The 25,025-nt window shown below is 49.0% G+C and overlaps 1 protein-coding gene across 1 annotated transcript in view; it reads right to left on the bottom strand.

Moving 5' to 3' along the window:
• The window catches only part of ptpn9a (protein tyrosine phosphatase non-receptor type 9a), a 250,823-nt gene extending 226,109 nt beyond the window's left edge, over positions 1–24,714 (bottom strand). The window contains exon 1 of the mRNA XM_041178621.1: positions 24,637–24,714. Coding sequence (XP_041034555.1) covers positions 24,637–24,669 — 33 coding nt within the window. The 5' untranslated portion in view covers positions 24,670–24,714. The remainder of the gene's footprint in view (positions 1–24,636) is intronic.
• Between the last annotated feature and the right edge of the window lie 311 nt (positions 24,715–25,025).

Here is a 25,025-nt window from a genome sequence, read left to right as displayed (position 1 = left end):
GCAATTCAAGATGTTTATCTAAAAAATTGGGAACAGTCATTTTTTAAAAGAAAAAGCAACACTCCTCTCCACAATCCACACCCCTTCTGACGTGTAAAAGTGAACCACAAAATACTCGCTGCCCAGAATTCTGAAAAAACCATAGTTGCAACACTAATTTCCTGGCCACATGACCTTGAATGGTCTCTGTAAACTGACCACAGTGCAGCCTGGGTTTCCCAGTAAATGACAGATACATCATCCACAGGCCTAGTCACAAGAAACCAGCTTACACGCAGGCTGGGAGAAGGGAAATGAAAAGAGAACCATTCACTACAAGACCATAAGACATAGCAGCAGAAATTAGGCCATTTGGCCCAACGAGTCTGCTCCGCCATTCAATCATAGCTGATAAGTTTCTCAACCCCATTCTCCCAGTAACTTTTGATCCCCTTACCAATCAAGAACCTATCGATCTGTTTTAAATATACTCAATGACCTGGCCTCCACAGCCTTCTGTGGCAATGAATTCCATAGATTCACCACTCTGGCTAAAGAAGTTTCGCCTCATCTCTGTTCTAAAAGGTCTTCCCTTTACTCTGAGGCTGTGCCCTCGGGTCCTAGTCTCTCCTACTAATGGAAACATCTTCCCCACATCCACTCTATCCAGGCCTTTCAGTATTCTGTAAGTTTCAATCAGATCCCCCCTCATCCTTCTAAACTCCATCGAGTATAGACTCAGAGTCCTCAAACGTTCCTCATATGTTAAGCCTTTCATTCCTGGGATCACTCTCATGAACGTCCTCTGGACCCTCTCCAGGGCCAGCACATCCTTCCTGAGATACGGGGACCAAAATCGCTCACAATATTCTAAATGTGGTCTGACCAGAGCCTTATAAAGCCTCTGCAGCACATCCCTGCTTTTATATTCTAGTCCTCTCGAAATAAATGCCAACATTGCATTTACCTTCCTAACTACCGACTCAACCTGCAAGTTAACCTTAAGAGAATCCTGGACTAGGACTTCCAAGTCCCTTTGCACTCCAGATTTCTGAATTCTCTCCCCATTTAGAAAATAGTCCATGCTTCTATTCTTCCTACAAAAGTGCATGACCTCACACTTCCCCACGTCGTATCCCATCTGCCACTTCTTTGCCCATTCTCCTAACCTGTCCAAATCCTTCTGCAACCTCCCAACCTCCTCAATACTACCTGTCCCTCCACCTATCTTTGTATCATCAGCAAACTTAGCCAGAATGCCCTCAGTTCCTTCATCTAGATCATTAATATATAAAGTGAAAAGTTGTGGTCCCAACACTTGGGAAAAGTAGTGTGATACTCCACTAGTCACTGGCCGCCATCCTGAGAAGGACCCCCTTATCCCCACTCTCTGCCTCATGCCAGAAAGCCAATCTTCTATCCATGCTAGTACCTTGCCTCTAACACCATGGGCTCTTATCTTACTGAGCAGCCTCCTGTAAGGCACCTTGTCAATGGCCTTCTGGAAATCCAAGTAGATAACATCCATTGGCTCTCCTTTGTCTAACCTACTCATTACCTCCTCAAAGAATTCTAACAGATTTGTCAGGCATGACCTCTCCTTGATGAAACCATGCTGACTTTGCCCTATTTTACCATGCATTTCCAAGTATTCTGAAATCTCATCCTTAACAATGGACGCTAAAATTTTACCAACGACCGAGGTCAGGCTAATCGGCCTTTAATTTCCCATCTTTTGCCTCACTCCCTTCTTAAACGGGGGGTTACATTTGCAATTTTCCAGTCCTCTGGGACCCTCCCTGACTCCAGTGATTCCTGAAAGATCACCACTAACGCCGCTACTCTCTCTTCAGAACTCTGGGGTGTAATCCATCTGGTCCAGGAAATTTATCCACCTTCAGTCCTTTCAGTTTTCCTAGCACCTTCTCCTTGGTAATGGCATCCATACTAACTTCTGCCCCCCGACTCTCTTAAACTTTGGGGATGTTACTCGTGTCTTCCACCGTGATGACTGCCGCAAAGTACCTATTCAGTTCCTCCGTCATTTCTTTGTTCCCCACTACTACTTCTCCAGCGTCATTTTCCAGCGACCCAATGTCCATTTTTGCCTCTCTCTTACCCTTTATATATCTAAAATAAACTCTTGCAATCTTCTTTTATATTATTGGCTACTTTACCCTCATATTTAACCTTCTCCCTCCTTATTTCTTTTTTAGTTGTCCTCTGTTGCTCTTTGTAGGCTTCCTAATCCCATGGTTTCCTACTGCTCTTCGCTGCATTGTATGCTTTCTTTTTAGCTTTTATGCTGTCCCTGACTTCCCCTGTCAGCCATGGTTGCCTCGTCCTCCCTTTAGTATGCTTCTTCTTCCTAGGGATGAATTTTTGCTGTGTCTCCCAAATTACTCCCAGAAACTCCTGCCATTGCTGTTCCACTGTCTTTCCTGCTAGGCTCATCTCCCAGTCAATTCTGGCCAGCTCCTCCCTCATGCCTCTGTAGTTGCCTTTATTCAACTGTAATATCGTTACATCTGATTCCAGCTTTTTCCTCTCAAATTGCAGGGTAAATTCTATCATATTATGGTCACTTCCTCCTAAGGGTTCCTTCACCTTAAGCTCCCTTATCATTACACATCACTAAATCTAGAATTGCCTGCTCCCTAGTGGGCTCCAAAAAGCCATCTCTTAGACATTCCACAAATTCCTTTTCTTGGGATCCATTACCAACCTGATTTTCGCAGTCTACCTGCATATTGAAATCCCCCATGATCACTGTAACCTTGCCTTTCTTTCACACCTTTTCTATCTCCTGGTGTATCTTATGCCCCACATTCTGACTACTGTTTGGAGGCCTGTACATAACTCCCATAATGGTTTTTTTACCTTACCAGCTCCTCAACTCTACCCACACAGATTCGACATCATCTGACCTTACGTCATTTCTTGCTATCGATTTAATTTCATTTCTTACTAACAAAGCAACCCCACCCCCTCTGCCAACCTGCCTATCTTTTCGATAGGATGTATATCCTTGGATATTTAGCTCCCAGTCCTGATCCCCTTGCAGCCATTACTCTGTAATGCCCACATCATATCTGCCAATTTCAATCTGTACCACAAGCTCATTTACCTTATTTCGTATACTGTGTGCATTCAGATACAACACCTTCAGTCCTGCATTTCCTGTACCCTTTCTCATTGTCGTCCCTTTATCTGATGTGTTTGAAGTTAGATTCCTAGCCTTTTCCAAACACTCTGTCCTATATTGTGTTCTGGAGACTTTAATAGCCTCTCCTGGGCTCTCCTTTCTTTTCAGTTTTTTCACAATTTTCCATGAAGTTGAATCCAGCCCCCCACACGCTAACCTGCTGCTTTGTTTCCCATTAGTCATACTTCTTGGAGTTTTACCCCACCCCCTTTGCTTTTAGCTCCATTACAGCAAAATTCTCTTTCCCTTTCCTCCATGTCCTATTCCAAAACCCATCCAGGAACCATTTTGTGCAGGCGATGTACTCACCAGTGTGTAGCTGCACAGTGAATCCCCATTCTTCCAACTTTCCAAGCCAAGCCAACCACTATACTGTACTTGGTAAGGTCTCCCGTGGTCTACCATGAGGGAATTTTCACAGGAGATGCACAATGAATGCAGTCCATGGTCACATTAAGTTAAAAATGTTCACCAGATTTTTCTTAAATTAGTCCTTAAGAGTGTATGGAGATTAAGGTTTGTGGAAGGTTGTTCCAGTCCTTAATTGTTCTTGGGATGATGGAGTCAGCAAGGGAGCACATTGGGGTGTGAACAGCTGGAGCTGTTGGTTGTGAACTTCTTGAGCTCAGTCAGTCACCTTTGGGATTGATATGCTGCTTAGAAATATCTAACTGTAATTGTAGACCAGTCATTATCCACAAGAGACATTCCATCCATCCACCCAGCACAAATTCCCTTCCCTTTTCTGTTGAAGGCATTGACTTTTACGGGATGACCATTCAACAGGTACCTGAGCCGTGGCCATTTTTCATCTTAAGCCAAGACAATGAATGTTAATGCTCTATTTGATCTTGAGGGGTGTCACTCCTGAGCCGGACTGTGTTCTCAGCTGATACAGGCAGCACAGACAGCCAAACAACAGCCGAGGTCCAGAACCCTGGCTCATTCTTTACACTACCCCGCTCCCCTCCTAAAAAAAAACTCGACTAGAAAAATATATTTTTAGCAATTGATAAGCTACAGATTTTTTTTTAAGAGATCCCGAACTTGGTTTTTCCTCACACTGAGAAACCTCACCCTGCATCTCTTCACAGACCTCCTACCCTGGAGGGACTTGGCCTGATGAAGAGCTCTAAATGCTATTCTAACTGAGATCAACTAACTCAACACAAAACCTTGAATCAAGATTGTTACCTTCTGGTCCGTGTGGTTCAGAGTGAAATAAGCCAATGCATTTAACCACAAGCTCATCAGGGAAAACAGCCATTCCATGCTCCAAATAACCATGTAAGATCAATGTAGACTGAAACCAACACTGAAGATAGAAATTAGACAAGGAAAAGCTACCAGTAACCATAAACTATAGCCTCTGCAACAATAGGGTGACCAACACCATCAACAACCGCCAAATGTAACTACCAAAGAACACCAGCAATTCTATAGCCTTTGGGTCAATATTTTTCTGCTACAGCCTCACTAAAGTCAGTATTTTACAGCATCTCAATGAGAAAAAGAAAAATGTTCATGCTGTAATATCAAAAGCAAGCATCCAGCTGCAACAGTAACAATACATAACATCCAGCAGTCACAGTGCAAGACTGAAGGCTACTGGATAAAATCCTTGGTATGACCTCAAGGCATACAATGGCAGGAGTTAAAAGAATTAATTATGAAATCAAATTGCATAAACAAGTTAATGGAATATGTAGGATTAAGGGAGATCTCAGGGTAGGTAGAGAGAAACTACTACTTCTGGTAGAGGAGTCTCGAGCTCCGGAATTGCTTCTGGACATTACCCCTGAACGACCTAGCTCTAATTTCACTTCCCCACCCCCCCTCCTCACCGTCCAAGGGCCCAAACACTCCTTTCAAGTGAAGCAGCACTTCATTTGCACTTCCCTCAATTTAGTCCACTGCAGTCGCTGCTCCCAATGCGATCTCCTCTACACTGGAGAGACCAAATGCAGACTGGATGACCGCTTTACGGAACACCTTCAGTCTGTCTGCAAGCATGACACAGACCTCCATGTCGCTTGCCATTTCAACACACCACCCTGCTCTCATGCCCACATGTCCGTCCTTGGCCTGCCGCAATGTTCCAGTGAAGCTCAACGCAAACTGGAGGAACAGCACCTCATCTTCCGATTAGACACTTTACAGCCTTCCGGACTTAACATTGAGTTCAACAACTTCAGATCATGAACTCTTTCCTCCATCCCCACTCCTTTTCCGATCCCCTTTTTTCTAATAATTTTTTTTATATATATATATTTTTCTTTTCCCAACAATTTCTATTATTTTAAAATTTATTTCCATCCATTGTTTTATCTCCACCTTTTAGCCTATTTTGATCCCTTCCCCCCACCCCACCCCCACTAGGGCCATCTGTCACTTGATCATCCTGCTTTCCACCCTTAATGTCACCATTAGCACGTCCTTTAGCTAATATCACCACCGTCAACACTCCTTTGTCCTTTTGTTTATGACATCTTTGACAATCTCTCCTTTGCCTCCACCTATCACTGGCGCCCTATCCAGCTCCACCAGTCCCACCCCTCCTTAAACAGCTTATATTTCACCTCATTTCTATTTTTCTTCAGTTCTAATGAAGAGTTACATGGACTCGAAACGTTAACTCTGTCTTCCTCTCCACAGATGTTGTTGAGTTTTTCCAGCTATTTTTGTTTTTGTTTCAGATTTCCAGCATCTGCAATATTTTGTTTTTGTCTAATTTTAAGGTGATGTCCATAACTTTTTAGGGGTGGGGGGGGTGGGGTGGAACAGAGGTCATTGAAAACATCAGAACTGAGACTGATCAAAATTTTTGGGGCAAGGGAATTAAGGGATATGGAACCAAGACAGATAAATGGAGTTAAGATACAAATCAGCCATGAGCTAACTGAATGGTGGAACTAGTTTGAAGGATTGAATAGCCCACTACTGTTCCTATGACAGTGCCCAAACAATACACAGCACCCTGCCTTCAGCCCAAATTAAAATGTGATTATCTATTCCAGCAGGGTAAGCAAGTCACTATGTCCTCAAGGTAGCACCAGGCAAGCCCCTTCCCACTGCCATTACAAAGGCTGCCATTGCTTAGGAACCCTGCTGAGATTGGAAAACCTTTTCTTAGCAGAAATCCTTCCTTCCCTACCCCCAAACAATAAAAATTAATTTGCCCCTCTGGATGTTCAGTGCTTTAGCATTGAAGTTTTTTTTTGTGTGTCTGGGGAGGTGTTGGGGAATGAGAAAAGGTGTTAGAATGGGATCTTTTCCTTGATCCCACCCACCAGGCCTGGCCCCAAGAGGGCAGATGTGCTGCAATGAGACCTTCGACAACTCGACTTGAAACTGGCTGGGAGCAGTATGATACCACCCCAATTACTCAGGGGACGATTTCTCGGAATAGGAAGCACCTGGTTCTAATCAAAATTACCCACAAAAGAAAGATAGAAATCTGTGAAGGACCACACACACCAATCTATGACTTAGCAATATACTGTAGTGTCTCAGGGTTCCAACGTACCATAAAACCCTCTACCCTCCGCCCGCAAACCCCCCCACCCCCATCTCCACCAAGCCCCACTGCCACCGCCCCAAAGAAACACAGTTTCCATTGACTCAATGTGTTACAGTAACAGTATGAGATTGACAGAACTGATGGCTGAGACCAACACATGATCCCACCCACCAAAGTCAGCACATTGTAGTTTATTTAAAAAAAAAGTTGTTACAGACACGCACACTTACAACAGCTGTGGATGTTTCACCTGTAAATGAGCAAGCTTTGTCAAGTTCCAACTGCATCATCTGGCTTCTGCAGCTTCAAACCAAACCCATCAGGTTAGCATAGTTAACTCAAACCTTCATCTTCATGAAGTTAAATTCCATCAAAAACTCTAAATCAGAATGAGACAATGTTTTAAATGTAGAGTTCCCGTCAATTTTTACACATCTTTTGACCCAGTGAAGTGTGTCTTCTATTTTACTGGAAAATATTTCACTTTTCTTTGCTTGGCTACATCTGATTTTGTAAAAAAAAACACTCTTAAACACTGATGGAAACATAAACAGAAAATGCTGGAAAAACTCAGCAAGTCTGATAGCATCCGTGGAAAGAGAAACAGAGCTGATATTTCAAGTCCGTATGACCCTTCTTCAGAGGTACAGCATCCAGCATCCACAGTATTTTGTTTTAAATTATATTGATGGAACAGTGTTGGATCAACAGTTAAGTATTTTTAAGACTTAATCAAGTTAAAACATGGAATGAACCTCCTGCTAATGCTGAAGTCACATCAGTAGATCAAGTGTGAACAGAAGTTGACTCATCCTGTACCTGCAACCATGATCAATTTGAAGGGCAGCATTAACTTCACCTCGCAAACACAAGAATATGCGTAACACTGAAATATCAAGACAGCCCAGGTAATAATGTTCAAAGAAAAACTTGCATTTATATAGTGCCTTTCATGACCTCAGGACGTCCCGAAGCACTTTACAGACAATGAAATGCTTTTATGAAGTGTGGTCACTGTTATAGGAAGCATGGCAGCCAATTGACACACAACAATCTCCCACAAAGTGACAATGACCAGATAATCTGTTTTTGGTGACTGAAGGATAAATATTGGCCAGGACACAGGGGATAAGTCCCCTGCTCTTTGAAATAGTGCCATGGGCTCTTTCACCTTAGAAAGCAGACAGAGCCTCAGTTTAATGTTTCATCTGAAAGATGGCACCTCTGACAGTGCAGCACTCCCTCTGCACTGCACTGGAAGGTCAGCCCAGGTTCTTGTGCTCAAGTCTCTGGAGTGGGGCTTAAACCCACAACCGCGTAATTCAAATACTGCTATCCACTGAGCACAGCTGACAGTATATTCAGGTCTAGTCAATATCTGTGGTAAATGTCACCAGTTTTATATCACACAAGCCATACCTTAATTTTGCCTCTAATGTCAAAAAGGTAATTTTGCTGATTTTATTTCCACCCTTATAACATCGGAGCGGGGAGGTTGCAGAAGAGAGGGGGTTGACTCTTTACTACGGTGTACTGCCACATGTGCAGTTGCCCTCACCCACTTGGTCAGAATGTCACATAGTGTGGTCGTGCTATCTGACTAGAGAGCAGAGAGTCAACGCCATCCCGTTTCCTCCTGGCATCCCACCAATGGCACTTCCAGCAATTGGGGGATGGGACAAGAACTATGGCCAATGTAGGTTTTAAATAGAAAGGGAGACAGTGCCATCAAAGTTCTGTTCTGGCAACTGAGAACAAACAGAAATTTACAGAGCGTGACCTGCCTCAGCAGGGAAAGCATTTTCAGAACACCAGTAAAATTAACTGTGGAGAGTTTTTTTTGCACAAAACACTCCAAAACAAGGTGAAGCATGAACTGCTTTTTTTCCTCTGAGGAAGCTTTCAAAACACAAAGTGTGAACTACATGCTATCAAATACCTGCTGACCAGTGTGGAGTAGAAGTTGCAACAGAGAATAAAATCAGCAAGTTTAAGCAGGTTTCTGCATTGTGATGTATTCTGAATGGTTTCAGCAGCTGCACTGCTTATTTACAGGAATAATGGTTGTTTTTGAGTTCTGACATAAATAGTCACAACCTTCACATTTTTCAAGTTCGCAAGATATTTTAAATCAAACGTATTGCAAATTTTACTAAAGGGTTTTGATCAAAAACATTGTTAAACTAATTAAACCAAATAAACTAACCAGTGCATTTGCTCTTTGCTATTCCACTGCCAAATACCTCTGCCCTGCATGGGAAAGATCTACGCATGCTAAGAAGATGGATGCCGTTCTGAATGCAAGCTGCCGACTTATTACAGGTTGTTTAAAACCAACAAACACCAACAGCCTATATATCCTGGCGGGCATTGCTCCCCCTGATATAAGAAGAACGGTAGCCAGCAAGAAACAGCGACTCCGTCAAACATCAGATGAGAGGCACCCTCTACATGGTCATACAACTACACCCATCCGCCTAAAGTCAAGGAAGAGCTTCATGAAATGTGTTGTTCCATTACAATCAACCCCATCTGAAGCCTGCATCGCCTTGTGGAAAGACCAGCTCGCCAGTTTCAAACAACCCCCAGCAATGGAAATTCTACCGATGAAAGCCTTCCCCCAGCAGCTAATTGCAACTGGGCAACCTGGAAGTGCCTTAACAAACTTAGGACTGGTGTAGGTCATTCAAAGGTGTCAGTAAGCAAATGGGGATATACAACCTGCCCGACAACTTGTAAATGTGGAACTGAGCCACAGACTATGCAACATCTCCTGAAACATCTATCGCTAGAGGAACCCCGCACTATTGCAGATCTTGCCGAATTTAACAACGAGGCGCAAAAATGTGTCCAGTTCTGGCTGGGCCATGTATAGACTGTCCGTGGACACAATAAGACGACAATTAATAATTAGAGGGTATCTAGACCAGAAGCAGGGGATTACTGTTCTTAGAATTTAGCATTTATAATAGAAATCCAGCCCTAGGGAACGTATTGTTAATAAGGAATCAATAAGCAGTTATTAGATTTAAATTAATTTATTAAATAGTTCTAGAAATGGCAGTTGCTGGGGTGAAGTGCTTCACCTGTGGGATGTGGGAAATCTGTGACGCTTCAAGTGTCCCGGACAACTACATCTGTAGGAAATGTACCCAACTGCAGCTCCTCATGGACCGCATGGATTGGTTGGAGCAGCAAATGGATGCACTTAGGAGCATCAGGTGGCGGAAAGCATCATAGACAGGAGTTTTGCAGACGTGGTCACACCCAAGGTACAGACAGATAGATGGGTGACCACTAGAGGGGGCAGACAGTCAGTGCAGAAATCCCCTGTGGCTGTCCCCCTCTCTAACAGGTATACCATTTTGGATACTGTTGGCGGGGGTGGGGGGGGGGATGGCATATCAGAGGAAAACAACAACAGTAGCCAAAGCAGTGGCACCACAGCTGGCTCTGTTGTTCAGCAGCGGGGGGGTCAAAGCACAGAAGAGCAATTGTCATAGGGGACTCTATAGTCAGGGGCTCAGATAGGCACTTCTGTGGTCATGAAAAAGACACTAGGATGGCATGTTGCCTCCCTGGTGCCAGGGTCCAGGATGTCTCTGATTGGGTACAGGACATTCTGAAGGGGGAGGGAGAACAGCCAGAGATCGTGCTACACGTTGGTACTAACAACATAGGCAGGAAGAGTGACGAGGTCCTGCAGCAGGAGTTCAGGGAGTTAGGCAGAAAGTTAAAAAACAGGACCTCTAGGGTTGTAATCTCAGGATTACTCCGTGCCACGTGCCAGTGAGGCTAGAAATAGGAAGATAGTGCAGCTAAACACATGGCTGAACAGACGGTGTAGGAAAGAGGGTTTCCGATATCTGGATCATTGGGGTCTCACCGGGGCAGGTGGGACCTGTACAAGGAGGACAGGTTGCATCTAAACCGGAGGGACACCAATATGCTGGCTGCGAGGTTTGCTAGTGTCACTCGGGAGGGTTTAAACTAGTATGGCAGGGGGTTAGGGAACCAGAGCAATAGGTCAGCAGGTGAAATAAATGACTGGGAACTAGTGAATATGGCCAGTAGGACTAAGAGGAAGAGCAGGTAGGGAGAAATTACTGAAACCAGTGGGACTGAGGGTCTGAAATGCATTTGTTTCAATGCGAGAAGTATAACAGGCAATGCAGATGAGCTTAGAGCTTGGATTAGTACTTGGGACTATGATGTTATTGCTATTACAAAGACTTTGTTGAAGGATGGACAGGATTGGCAGATAAACGTTCCAGGATTTAGATGTTTCAGGCAGGATAGAGAGGGATGTAGAAAAGGTGGGGGAGTTGCACTGTTAGTTAAGGAGAATATCACAACTGTACAACAGGAGGACACCTCGGAGGGCTCATGCAGCAAGGCAATATGGGTAGAGCGCCGGAATAGGAAAGGTGCAGTCACAATGTTCAGCGTTTACTATGGGCCTCCCAATTGCCAGCAGGAGATTGAGGAACAGTTATGTAGGCAGATTTTGGAAAGATGTAGAAGCAATAGGGTTGTTGTGGTGGGTGATTTTAATTTTCCCTATATTGACTGGGAATCACTTAGTGCTAGGGGTTTGGATGGTGCAGAATTTGTAAGGTGCATCCAGGAGGGCTTCCTGAGACAATATGTAGAGAGTCCAACTAGAGATAATCCAGGAAATTACAGTCCGGTGAGCCTTATGTCAGTGGTAGGGAAATTATTGGAGAAGATTCTTCGTGACAGGACTTACTACCATTTGGAAGCAAATGGGCGTATTAGTGAGAGGCAGCATAGTTTTGTGAAGGGGTGGTCATGTCTTACTAACTTGATTGAGTTTTTCGAGGAAGTGACAAAGATGATCGACGCTGGAAGGGCAGTGGATGTTATCTGCATGGATTTCAGTAAGGCCTTTGACAAGGTCCCTCATGGCAGACTGGTACAGAAGGTAAAGTCGCACAGGATCAGAGGTGAGCTAGCAAGATGGATACAGAATTGGCTTGGTCACAAAAGACAGAGGGTAGCAGTGGAAGGGTGCTTTTCTGAATGGAGAGTGGTGACTAGTGGTGTTCCGCAGGGATCAGTGCTGGGATCTTTGCTGTTTGTAGTATACATAAATGATTTGGAGGAAAATGTAACTGGGCTAATTAGTAAATTTGCAGATGACATTAGGTTTGGAGGAGTTGCAGAAAGTGAAAAGGATTGTCAAAGGATACAACAGGATACAGATCGGTTGGAGACTTGGGCGGAGAAATGGCAGAGGGAGTTTAATCTGGACAAATGCAAGGTAATGCATTTTGGAAGGTCTAATACAGGCAGGAATTATGCAGCAAATGACAGAACCCTTAAGTGCATCGACGGGCAGAGGGATCTGTGTACAGGTCCACAGGTCACTGAAAGTGGCAGCGCAGGTGGATAAGGTAATCAGGAAGGCATATGGCATGCTTGCCTTCATCGGCAGGGGTATTGAGTATAAAATCTGGGAAGTCATGCTGCAGCTGTATAGAACCATGGTTAGGCCACACTTGGAATAATGTGTGCAATTCTGGTCGCCACATTACCAGAAGTATATGGAGGCTTAGAGAGGGTGTAGAGAAGGTTTACCAGGATGCTGCCTGGTCTGAAGGTTATTAGCTATGAGGAGAGGTTGGAGAAACTCGGATTGTTCTCACTAGAGCGACGGAGATTGAGGGGCGACTTGATATAAGTTTACAAAATTATGAGTGGCATGGACAGAGTAGATAGTCAGAAGCTTTTTCCCAGGGTGGAAGAATTTATTACTAGGGGACATAGATTTAAGGTGAGAGGAGAAAATTTTAGAGGAGATGTGCAGGGCAAGTTTTTTTTTTTACACAGAGGGTAGTGAGTGTCTGGAATTCGCTGCCAGAGGTGGTGGAGGAAGCAGGTACGCTAGTGATGTTTAAGAGGCAGCTTAACAAATACTTAATAGGATGGGAATAGAGGGATACGGACCCCGGAAGTGCAAAATGTTTTAGTTTGACAGGCAATATGATCAGCGCAGGCTTGGAGGGCTGAAGGGCCTGTTCGTGTGCTGTACTTTTCTTTGTTCTTTGTTCAAATACACTGCGCATAGACACATGATAAAAGGTTGAACTAAAATTGTTTATCATCCTTCGCCTGCATTATAAACAGCCATATCCTAAACAGATGGACAGTAAAGAGCTGCTCCTCCATAATACAAGATTTACTTATTACATAAATGTGGTCAGGGGGAAACCCACATCTATCTGCAGTGGATGTTAAAAAAAAAGCCTAGATTAATTCATTCCCCTGGGTCCAACCAAAAAACCCCCATCTCTGTAACAGTCTCTTATACAAACTGGGTATACCAAATTCTCCCATCAATTCTCGCACGGGGTATGGACATCACCAGCAAAGCCAGCATTTGTTGCCCATCCCTAGTTACCCAAACTGACCTTGCCAGGCCATTTCAGAGGGCAGTTAAGAGTCAACCACATTGCTGGGGGTCTGGAGTCTCATGTAGGCCAGACCAGGTAAGATTTCATTCTCTAAAGGACATTAGTGAACCAGACAATCAATGATAGTTTCATGGTCACCAGTTTTATTAACTGAATTCAAATTCTACCAGCTGCCATAGCGAGATTTGAACCCATATCCCCAGAGCATTAGCCTGGGTCTCTGGGTTACTAGTTCAGTGACATTACCACTACACCACCGTCCCCCTGCACCCCTTCCCTACTTGGACACTCCGATATCCACCTCACCAACACAACAGAATAGCCTCAAGCAACCTGAGCAAACTTCACCAAAGTCGGGGGAAAATAACTATTTTGATTGGATTACATAGAAATCAGTTTATTTTAAAACACACGTGAATTACAATGACGGAAAGCAACAAACAGGAGTTACACCTTAATTTTTCTTAAGAGCTATAGTTTGGCTACAAGTGAGCTACCTTACACTTCTCAAACAACATCACTGAAAGAAACACATTATTTGGTCATTATCACAATGCTGTTTGTGGAGTTTGCTGTGTGCAAACAGGTTGCCAATTCTCCAACATTACAACTGTGATGAGAGTCCAAAAGTACTTTGTTGGCTACAAAGTACTCGCAGATGTCCCAAGGTTGGGTAAGGAGTTACATGAATGAAAATGCTCTATGTCGTGAAACTTCAATTGCATGCAAGAAAATGACCCTTAAACCAATTATTAAAAAGCACAATAGAACCTGCTCCTAAATGAATTCAAGTCAGTGCAGATAATACTGCAATGTGCACTGATGGCCCAGGTCAAACGGGAACCAAAATCTCTGAATAGCTTATTACAATATCAGAACAACTTGCTTTTATATAGCATCTTTAATGTACGCAAGGTGTCCCAAGTCACTTTACAGGACACATTTGACACTGAGGCAGATAAGGTATTAGGGTAAAAGCAAAATACAGCAGATGCTGGAAACCTGAAACAAAAGCCGAAAATGCTGCAAAAACAGGTCTGACGGCATCTGTGGGGAGAGAAACAGAGTCGATGTGTCAAGTCCGTATGACCTTTCTTCAGATATAAGGATACGTGTCCAAAAGCTTGGTCAAAATGGCAGGTCTTAAGGCGCATCTTAAAGGAGAAATGGCAGAGAGGTTTAGGGAGGAAATTCTGGAAAAGCGGGTGGAGGTCACTGAAGGCACAGCTGCCAATGATGAAGCAATTAAAATACAGTCATTTGCCTTGCAGATAAACTGATGCCCAAACATATATTCTAGCTGGCGGAGGAGCAGCATGGCTCCAACTCTGTATCATGCCCCACCAGCTTCAACTACAGGTCAATTAAATCCATTACTGTACTGTCGATTCAAGGTCTTTGCTGCCCTTCAGCCACTCAGTAGATGGGAAACAGCAACCCAGTCCGTCTCACTCGCCAGTTATTCTGCCTCCTTGCACAGGAAACGTCTCACCTCCATTCACAGACTCCCAGACTGAAGCTGACAACTCCCCGTGTAATTGGACACAAACAAGAACACTTGTGTTTGATTGTTTTCATGCAGTGAGAATGAAAACATGCAGGCAGCTGTCCTACGCTAGGAGCAGTGAAACCGCCTGCCAGTCACTCCAGGCAGCCAGTCAATGGGTATTCGGCATTCTGGGCAGCCAGTCAATGGGTATTCGGCATTCTGGGCAGCCAGTCAATGGGTATTGAAACACTAGCTCAGCCAATGTTGCTACTTTACACATCACCACCAATTTGCTGACCTTATGAAGAATGAAACTAATATTCTAGCAGAGCAGCCACTTACCAAATACTGAGTCACTGAATGACTGAGTAAACAAAACAAACTTCTCACTTAGGTCCAGGGTAATGTAAAATCAGACAGGTCTGACGATGATGAGCTATTGAAATCTGCCAATTTTTAAAAATGTGTTTTCGGGCTCTGGCGACTCCGACATGGTTGTATTTATTTCCCACGTATTATGGGACTGCAGTCATGTGTATGCAAAACCAAAGGAGCAACAGATCCCCTTCTCTGCAAAACTTGCGTAGGTTTCTAAAAACTAAAAAAAGCTGCTTTCATGGCGCTGGATTTACTGGGCACTGTGGTCCCCACACCACCACCCCCTCCCCCCGATAAAAAGTCAGTGGCAAGCCTGCCCACAGGAAGAACGGCTGTGCCGCTGTCATTTAAGGGCCTGTAAACAGGCTGGAGGCAGGATTTTCACCCCACAAGGACAGGAAATCACGCCTCAGAAAACTGCTGGCCAATAGGATGGCCGGCAACTCTGCAGACCCAGCAGCAGCAGGCAGGAGCAGTGGCCACTGATGGGACTACAGGCCATTGGGATCTCCCAATGGAGATTGTCACTGGAACTGGACACCCAGCTAAGGTGGCAGTGATTTTGCTGGGGTCAGGCAGGCAGGTCCCATGAGGGGAGTAAGGGAAGGGGGTGGGAGTCTGGGTTTGAGAGGCCTGGGGTAAAGTGGGAAATGTGATTTTGGAAGGGGTGCACAGGTTACCCGCAACCCCCACCCCACATCAGCCCATGCAGCTGAAGAGGCTTCCCCCTGCCACAGGTAAAATACCATAGATGGAAGGATGAAGCCCATAAGATGCCATTATTTGGTCACAAGGGCCTCAAAAGGCCCAAGGTCGAGTGTGCTGCCCAACAACTCCACCACCCTCTGTAAAATTTCATACAGTTCATGGAGGGGCAGGCGAGTGGGCAAATACGGGGCAGGCCACGCAATGGATTCTAACAAGCCCCCTCCCACCTTCAAATCCGGTGGCCGGGGAGAATGAAATCCAGCCCATGGTCATTCTATTCAGGTGCCATACACACTTACCAAAAAGAATTGGTATTCATAAAGTTTCTATAATGTAGGAAAACATCCCAAGGCATATCACAGATGCATCATCAGGCAAAAATCCACACCAAGCCAATGGAAGAGATATTAAGAGAGGTGATTATACGTCTGGTTAAAGTGACTGGTTTTAAGCTGGATTTATTTCACAAAATGGAGTGCTAACTTCCAAGTTACTAATTCTGTACTATAACCACAACACTCATGTACCTGTCTCTCAGGCCTCTTTCCACTGGTCACCCTCAACAAGGTCACAGGGTTGATGTGCAGGCCCTGCGCCTCTGCAGCATTGTGACCTCCAGTTCACAAGGCCAGAGCAGTCCTAACCCTGGTCACTGAACCTCTGCAAGATTACAGTTAAAACCAGCATCTTGGCAGGCGTGAAAATTCCGCTAATTTGAGCCCACATCTTAATCACCCAAAAGGGCCTCCCAAAAAAATACAATACGTTACGCTTCACAACAAATTCCCTACTGGGCAGGAAATTAACATTTTTAAAAGAAAAACAAAATGATTAGCAACTTTCACTGAAATTACACACAAAAACTTCCATAATAGACTGGACGAATTGCAGTACATCCTTTTCTGACTCAAAGTATTGTAAAACGAGGTTCAGTGAAATCATTTTGAATGTGAAGAGTCAGGAACTCTTCCAAGAGTAAAAATGAAAGAGTAAATCAATTGTTCTGTAAGTGACACTAGCAGGGCAGTATTTCAAAGTAATCGAGTTTACTTCATGCAACAGATTGATGAGCAGAGTTTTTTTCTCTGCCAATGAGAGTCACAAGTTTTCTATTAATTAGAAACATCACCAGGACTTTTCTACCAGGCTTTGAATCAGCGGACCCACCAGTTTCCAGCAGTGTTATTTCCCCAATGTGAAAATGCAAGCTGGAGGCAAATAAATAAACTGACATGATATCCTCACCACCCCTTCCCCAACCCACTGCAGTTCACATTGTGCGGGGGGGGCAACTATGTTTCCAGAACATGGTGGAAGTTTCCTCCATCTTGCTCCAAAATAAACATTTAGCTGGCAACATCTGCACGGGTGAACACTGGCAGGATATTCAACCACCAGTCCCACCACAGCTGAGCTTGATCCCGATTCTGTTTTCACCCATCACTGACACACATCTGCATTTTCAGCAGGGACTGAAAGGCAGGGAGCAACAGTTGAGTGTTTTACCTCCCACACCTGGTGATGTTGGGTCATATTCTCTTCCGCCTGCCACCACCTGACTCAGTCTAACTTATCACTCATGTTGTTGGAGCCTTGCGGACTAGAAGAAAAACTTATATTTATTGTTGCTGTTGACTGACCCTCGATTCAAGGATGACACTTACTCAGGGTCACGAGTTTCTGCCTTGGGTCTTCATGCGACTAAACAGGCTGATTCTCAACTAACAGATCTCTGGACATGTGGGGTAGGATATCCCATGAAAACGTGGGATCCAGAGTGCAGGATTTACTTCTTTTACTCTCCATCTCTGCAGCAGCTCTGCCTCATCATTGAGGCGCGTGGACTCAGCATGATGCAGCTTGATAGACAAGTTGTCACTATTTTGAACGATTGGTAGCAAGTTCCTTCCAGTCATTAATGTCAATGCTGTCACGCTTCAAGGAGAGCATCAGGAGTGTCTTTGAAACATTTTCTTTGTCCTCCCCTGAACGTTGGCCATTGGAGAGTTGAGAAAACAGGACCTGGCAGGGGAGGCACTTTTCGGCCATCTGGACACAGTGTCCGGTCCATCAAAGTTAATTTTGCAGGAGCTTTGCCTGAATGTTTGTGCAGCTGGCTTCAAGAAGGACACCAGCATTTGTTCAACAGCCCTCCCATTTAATCTGGAGGATGTGGTGGAGGCATTGCTAATGGAATTTCTCTAGTGCTCCACAGTCCCAGTCTCATTGCATTACAAGCGTGGGGTAACAACAGCCTCTCTGCACGCTCGGACTTTTGTTGACTTGTGGAGGTCTTTGTTGCCCAAACACTCACTACTCACTACTGTAGTGTTTAGAAGGCTGACCTCTTCAATTCTGCATACAAGAAACTTGGTCTGTCCTTGAATGTTGCCAAAACAAAACTCATACATATACTTCAGCTGGTCAGCCAAATATTCCACCTCCCACATATGCTGAAGGTGAGACTCTGGAGTATGTTGAGCACTTCCCATGCTCTGGCAGCCACCTCTCTCAAAGACCACCATTGACAAGGAGATCCAGCACCAGTTCAGCAGTGCCATATTTATACAATGCCTTCAACAACTCCTCATACGGCACCTTTAATGTAATGAAACATCCCAAAGCACTTTGTAATAAGGTGCTTTAATTTGGAGAGGGGGGGGGGTATAAAATAAAATTACAAACCAAGCCACATAAGGTAATTTTTAAAAATCCGTTCATGGGATGTGGGTGTCACTGGCAGGGCCAGCATTTGTTGCCCATCCCTAATTGCCCTTGAACTGAGTGACTTGCTAAGCTGTTGCAGAGGGAAGTTAAGAGTCAACCACATTGCTGTGGATCTGTATGCCAGGCCGGGTAAGGACGGCAGATTTCCTTTCCTAAAGAACATTTGTGAACCAGATGGGCTTTTACAACAATTGAGAATAGTTTCATGGTCACCATCACTGACTAGCTTTATATTCCAGATTTATTACTTAAATTCAAATTCCAGCTGCCATGGGGCATTTGAACCCATGTCCCCAGAATACTATCCTTAGTCTCTGGATTACTAGTCCGGTGTCAATACCACTACACCACCATCTCCCCCTATCAATATTAGGCCAAAAACTTGGTCAAAAAGGTAGGTTTTAAGGAGCGTTAAAAAAAAGTAGAGAGCCAGACAGGTGCAGGAAGGGAATTCCAGAGCTTAGTGCCTTGGCAGCTGAAGGCACGGCCACCAACAGTGGAGTGAGAGGCTCAACAGGTCAGAATTAGATGAGCACAGATATCTCGGAGGGTTGTGGAGCTGGTGATTATAGAGATAGATAGGGATGGTGGAGGTCATGCAAGGATTTAAAAGCAAGGACGAAAATTTTAAAACCAAGGCGTTACTTGACTCTGAACCAATGTAGGTCAACGACAGGTGCTCTTTCCGCCAAATCATCAAGTTCACCTCAATCTAACTTACTGTAGCAATGCATATTGGCAACAATTTTTAAACCAACAGTTAGCTACCAAGTGCTATGTGACCAGTTGTCCCTAATTCCACCCATTTTGTGGTTATGAATCACAAATGACCATCCAACTGATTTTCACGTATTTATCCCAGAATACTGTCCTAGTCAATCATAAGTGGCACATAGTTTTAGAACTGTACAGCACATTGTAATTAGTAGCAACTTGAATATCCGTAGTATACACAAATCTGTTTCAGCCAGGAAGAGGAAGAGAGGCTCATTACAACCCTCTGACCAATGTCCAACTGCTGGAAATCCGTAGCTGATAGTATATTGGTTCTAGTCTTAACGCTTCCTTTAATCTCCAATCATTTAGTATGGATTGCCTTACTGCTTTCAGTCCTGGACTTGAAGGACCACTGAAATTCAATGGATTTAGCAACCCCAGCAGATAAAGATACAAGCACCTTGTGGCACTGTGGATCGGACAGCTTGCTAGTTAAAAGTATTTTGCAAGATGCCTTATATCCCCTTTTAGAGAAAAACTGAGGGCAACAATTTTCTCCTCAGCATATCAAGCGTGTTTTCCTTCCTGCCAAATGATCAAGATGGCAAACCACGTTCACCTACAGTTACATACCAAATAATTATTTTGCACCCAACCCCCACATAGATTAGTACCACATTGAAGGGGTGAACACTGTGCAGCTCAGTCCTGGCCTTAACCCAGTCAGCATGGACTTCCAACAGGAGTGATCACCTTACCCACTTTTCACTTCGCTAACGATTCCCAATATTGCGGAGAGCATGCCAGCTGTGAGCAACAATTTCAGGGAAGAGCAGACAGTGTAGCTGGAACTTCTCCCGGCATATGTGGTTTAGTATCATACACTAGCACAAGCCATACACTTACATACTAAGTAGTACTGACGGGTGAGGGAAGAAGAAAGAAAGGAATTTTTTTTAATATATGGATTTTTGTTAATATACAGAGAAATATTTTACAGTGCGCACAGTGCTTATTTTGAACGAGACACTGTCACTGTGGTACCACGATTTTAAAAAAAAATCTTCCCTCACCTCATACTCAAGTTACAAAGCATAATTTGTACCTGTATCAAAGGGAGCAAAATGGATTCTGTACAAAAGGCTTTTTCAACTAGATAGATGGCAGTTTAGTCTACCCAGCAAACCTCCAGTCTACAAGCTCCATTTATCCTGTGCTGGGAAATGGTCAGTTTGTTACAAAGAAGTGGCAATTCCCCAAATGTACCATTTTCCTCCCTCAGTTACAGATCTCCAGCTCCTCAGCCGGGAGGGAGCTCTGGAAATTTGAGATCCATTTGTCGTTAGGATGTTACTAACCCATCGAGCTAGTGAGAAACTGCTCACTTGACACCGCCTCAGAACAAAAGGGGTCAGGCTCTGCTGAGGGTAAATGGCAGCTTTCACATGCAAGGAACACAGAACAACCATGATGATAACAGAATAAACTCCACTGCACAATCAGCCTTGAGATTCTGGGGATTTTTATTTTAAAAGTATAGTTTAATGATATTCCCCATCCCTGCCCCCAAACTTGCTTGGGGGGGGGGTGCTGGGAAATTAAACAAATCTGACCTTCCGAAAGCAGATTACCCGCAGAAGAACAATTTTAAAGAAAAGTTTGAAGGGTGGAAGTGAAGTAATTGTCATTAAATCAGGGTGAATACTGGATGTTGGGGCGGGGGCTGGAGAGAGACTCTCCTCTTCCCTCTGGTGCACAAGGGGGGAGGGGGGGAGAAGAAGAGAGCCGGGGGTGGTGGTTGCGGGGAGAGAGCCGGGGGGAGGGTGGGGGAGAGAGAGAGCTGGCGGGGGGAGAGAGAGAGCCGGCGGGGGGGGAAGAAGAGAGAGAGAGAGAGAGAGCCAGGGGAAGGGGGGGGCAGAGAGAGCGCTGGGGGGAAGGTGGGGGAGAGAGAGAGCCGGGGGGAGGGCGAGGGAGAGAGAGAAAGCCGGCGGGAGGTGGGGGGGGGGGGGCGAGGCTGGGAGAGAGAGCCGGCGCGAGGCTGGGAGAGAGAGCCGGCGCGAGGGTGGGAGAGAGAGCCGGCGCGAGGGTGGGAGAGAGAGCCGGCGCGAGGCTGGGAGAGAGAGCCGGCGCGAGGCTGGGAGAGAGAGCCGGCGCGAGGCTGGGAGAGAGAGCCGGCGCGAGGCTGGGAGAGAGAGCCGGCGCGAGGGTGGGAGAGAGAGCCGGCGCGAGGGTGGGAGAGAGAGCCGGCGCGAGGGTGGGAGAGAGAGCCGGCGCGAGGGTGGGAGAGAGAGCCGGCGCGAGGGTGGGAGAGAGAGCCGGCGCGAGGGTGGGAGAGAGAGCCGGCGCGAGGGTGGGAGAGAGAGCCGGCGCGAGGGTGGGAGAGAGAGCCGGCGCGAGGGTGGGAGAGAGAGCCGGCGCGAGGGTGGGAGAGAGAGCCGGCGCGAGGGTGGGAGAGAGAGCCGGCGCGAGGGTGGGAGAGAGAGCCGGCGCGAGGGTGGGAGAGAGAGCCGGCGCGAGGGTGGGAGAGAGAGCCGGCGCGAGGGTGGGAGAGAGAGCCGGCGCGAGGGTGGGAGAGAGAGCCGGCGCGAGGGTGGGAGAGAGAGCCGGCGCGAGGGTGGGAGAGAGAGCCGGCGCGAGGGTGGGAGAGAGAGCCGGCGCGAGGGTGGGAGAGAGAGCCGGCGCGAGGGTGGGAGAGAGAGCCGGCGCGAGGGTGGGAGAGAGAGCCGGCGCGAGGGTGGGAGAGAGAGCCGGCGCGAGGGTGGGAGAGAGAGCCGGCGCGAGGGTGGGAGAGAGAGCCGGCGCGAGGGTGGGAGAGAGAGCCGGCGCGAGGGTGGGAGAGAGAGCCGGCGCGAGGGTGGGAGAGAGAGCCGGCGCGAGGGTGGGAGAGAGAGCCGGCGCGAGGGTGGGAGAGAGAGCCGGCGCGAGGGTGGGAGAGAGAGCCGGCGCGAGGGTGGGAGAGAGAGCCGGCGCGAGGGTGGGAGAGAGAGCCGGCGCGAGGGTGGGAGAGAGAGCCGGCGCGAGGGTGGGAGAGAGAGCCGGCGCGAGGGTGGGAGAGAGAGCCGGCGCGAGGGTGGGAGAGAGAGCCGGCGCGAGGGTGGGAGAGAGAGCCGGCGCGAGGGTGGGAGAGAGAGCCGGCGCGAGGGTGGGAGAGAGAGCCGGCGCGAGGGTGGGAGAGAGAGCCGGCGCGAGGGTGGGAGAGAGAGCCGGCGCGAGGGTGGGAGAGAGAGCCGGCGCGAGGGTGGGAGAGAGAGCCGGCGCGAGGGTGGGAGAGAGAGCCGGCGCGAGGGGTGGGAGAGAGAGCCGGCGCGAGGGTGGGAGAGAGAGCCGGCGCGAGGGTGGGAGAGAGAGCCGGCGCGAGGGTGGGAGAGAGAGCCGGCGCGAGGGTGGGAGAGAGAGCCGGCGCGAGGGTGGGAGAGAGAGCCGGCGCGAGGGTGGGAGAGAGAGCCGGCGCGAGGGTGGGAGAGAGAGCCGGCGCGAGGGTGGGAGAGAGAGCCGGCGCGAGGGTGGGAGAGAGAGCCGGCGCGAGGGTGGGAGAGAGAGCCGGCGCGAGGGTGGGAGAGAGAGCCGGCGCGAGGGTGGGAGAGAGAGCCGGCGCGAGGGTGGGAGAGAGAGCCGGCGCGAGGGTGGGAGAGAGAGCCGGCGCGAGGGTGGGAGAGAGAGCCGGCGCGAGGGTGGGAGAGAGAGCCGGCGCGAGGGTGGGAGAGAGAGCCGGCGCGAGGGTGGGAGAGAGAGCCGGCGCGAGGGTGGGAGAGAGAGCCGGCGCGAGGGTGGGAGAGAGAGCCGGCGCGAGGGTGGGAGAGAGAGCCGGCGCGAGGGTGGGAGAGAGAGCCGGCGCGAGGGTGGGAGAGAGAGCCGGCGCGAGGGTGGGAGAGAGAGCCGGCGCGAGGGTGGGAGAGAGAGCCGGCGCGAGGGTGGGAGAGAGAGCCGGCGCGAGGGTGGGAGAGAGAGCCGGCGCGAGGGTGGGAGAGAGAGCCGGCGCGAGGGTGGGAGAGAGAGCCGGCGCGAGGGTGGGAGAGAGAGCCGGCGCGAGGGTGGGAGAGAGAGCCGGCGCGAGGGTGGGAGAGAGAGCCGGCGCGAGGGTGGGAGAGAGAGCCGGCGCGAGGGTGGGAGAGAGAGCCGGCGCGAGGGTGGGAGAGAGAGCCGGCGCGAGGGTGGGAGAGAGAGCCGGCGCGAGGGTGGGAGAGAGAGCCGGCGCGAGGGTGGGAGAGAGAGCCGGCGCGAGGGTGGGAGAGAGAGCCGGCGCGAGGGTGGGAGAGAGAGCCGGCGCGAGGGGTGGGAGAGAGAGCCGGCGCGAGGGTGGGAGAGAGAGCCGGCGCGAGGGTGGGAGAGAGAGCCGGCGCGAGGGTGGGAGAGAGAGCCGGCGCGAGGGTGGGGGGGGGAGGTGGAGAGAGAGCCGGCGGGGGGGGGGAGGTGGAGAGAGAGCCGGCGGGGGGTTGGGAGAAGCTGGGGGGAAGAGAGCCGGCGTGGTTGGGGGGGAGCCAGGGGGGAGGGGGAGGGGGAGGAGAGCTGGGGAGGGGGGGGAGGAAGAGGGGGGGTAGAGAGGAGAGCCGGGCGGAGGGGGGAGGATGAGGGGGAGAGGGAGCCGGGGTGGGGAGAGGGAGCCGGGGTGGGGAGAGGGATCCCCGGGGGGGGGGGGGGGGGGGCGCGGGGCGGGGGGGAAAGGGATCGGGGGGTGGGGGGGAGAAGAGGGATCCGGGGTGGGGGGGGAGGAGAAAGAGCCGGGGGGGGGAGGGGAGGGGTAGAGCCGGGGAGAGGGGTTGGGGGGAGCGGGGGAGGGGAGGGGGTAGAGAGGAGAGCCGGGCGGAGGGGGGAGGATGAGGGGGAGAGGGAGCCGGGGCGGGGAGAGGGATCCGGGGAAAAGGGATCCGGGGGGGAAAGTGGGGGAGGGGGGGGAGAGAGGGATCGGGGGGGGGGGGAGGGGGGAGGGGGGAGGGGGATCCGCGGGGGGGGGGGGGCGAGGGGGATCCGCGGGTGGGGGGAAGAGGGGGATCCGCGGTGGGGGATCCGCGGGTGGGGGGAAGAGGGGGATCCGCGGGGGGACGGGGGGGGGGGGGGGGCGGTGGGGGATCCGCGGGTGGGGGGAAGAGGGGGATCCGCGGGGGGACGGGGGGGGGGGGGCGGTGGGGGAGAGGGGGATCCGCGGGTGGGGGGAAGAGGGGGATCCGCGGGGCGGGGGGGGGGGGGGGGCTGGCAGAGTAGCTTGGGGTGGGGAGGGGAGTCCGAGGCTGGAGGGGGCAGCAACCGAGTCCGGTGCCCGGTTAGGCCGCGGCTGCCGTGGCAACGGTGGCCTAGCCCCGGGCTGGCGGGGTGGGGGTGGGGGGGGGGTGTTTAGAAAAGCTGCCGAAATAATCACCGAGGGAGAACAAAAATTTTTTTAAATTCCCCCAACCACCTCCTCTCATAAAATACCAACCCCCCGGCCCCCAACCCCCCCACCCGATCATCCCCATCCCAAAACTGGCCGCCGGTTTCTGACCTGTTCCTCCTCGGCCGTCAGCTCCGCCGCCATCCTCACTCCTTCCCCGGCTCCGCTCTGCTGACTGCAGCCGCTCGCGCTCCTGTCCCCGGCTCTCGGGCAAAAAAAAACTCTCCTCCTCCTCCTCCCCCCTCGTCGCGCGCTTCCCTCCCTCGGCCAAACAATGACTGAGCTACGCTCACAGCCTCATCCCCCACACCCCCAGCCCACCGCAACCCCGCAGGCAGCCGTGGTACAGCGGTACTGTCGCTGGACTAGTGATCCGGAGACCCGGGTTCAAATCCCCCCCACGGCCTAACTGGGGAATTTCATATTCCACAGCACAGCCGTCAGAAGCTGCAATTTTAACAGGCAACTTGCTCTCAGTTCATCTTAGTCTCAAGTGCTTC

Source organism: Carcharodon carcharias, chromosome 32 (genome assembly GCF_017639515.1).
Source record: "Carcharodon carcharias isolate sCarCar2 chromosome 32, sCarCar2.pri, whole genome shotgun sequence".
NCBI lineage: Eukaryota > Metazoa > Chordata > Chondrichthyes > Lamniformes > Lamnidae > Carcharodon > Carcharodon carcharias.
This window is presented reverse-complemented; position numbering and strand designations above follow the sequence as displayed.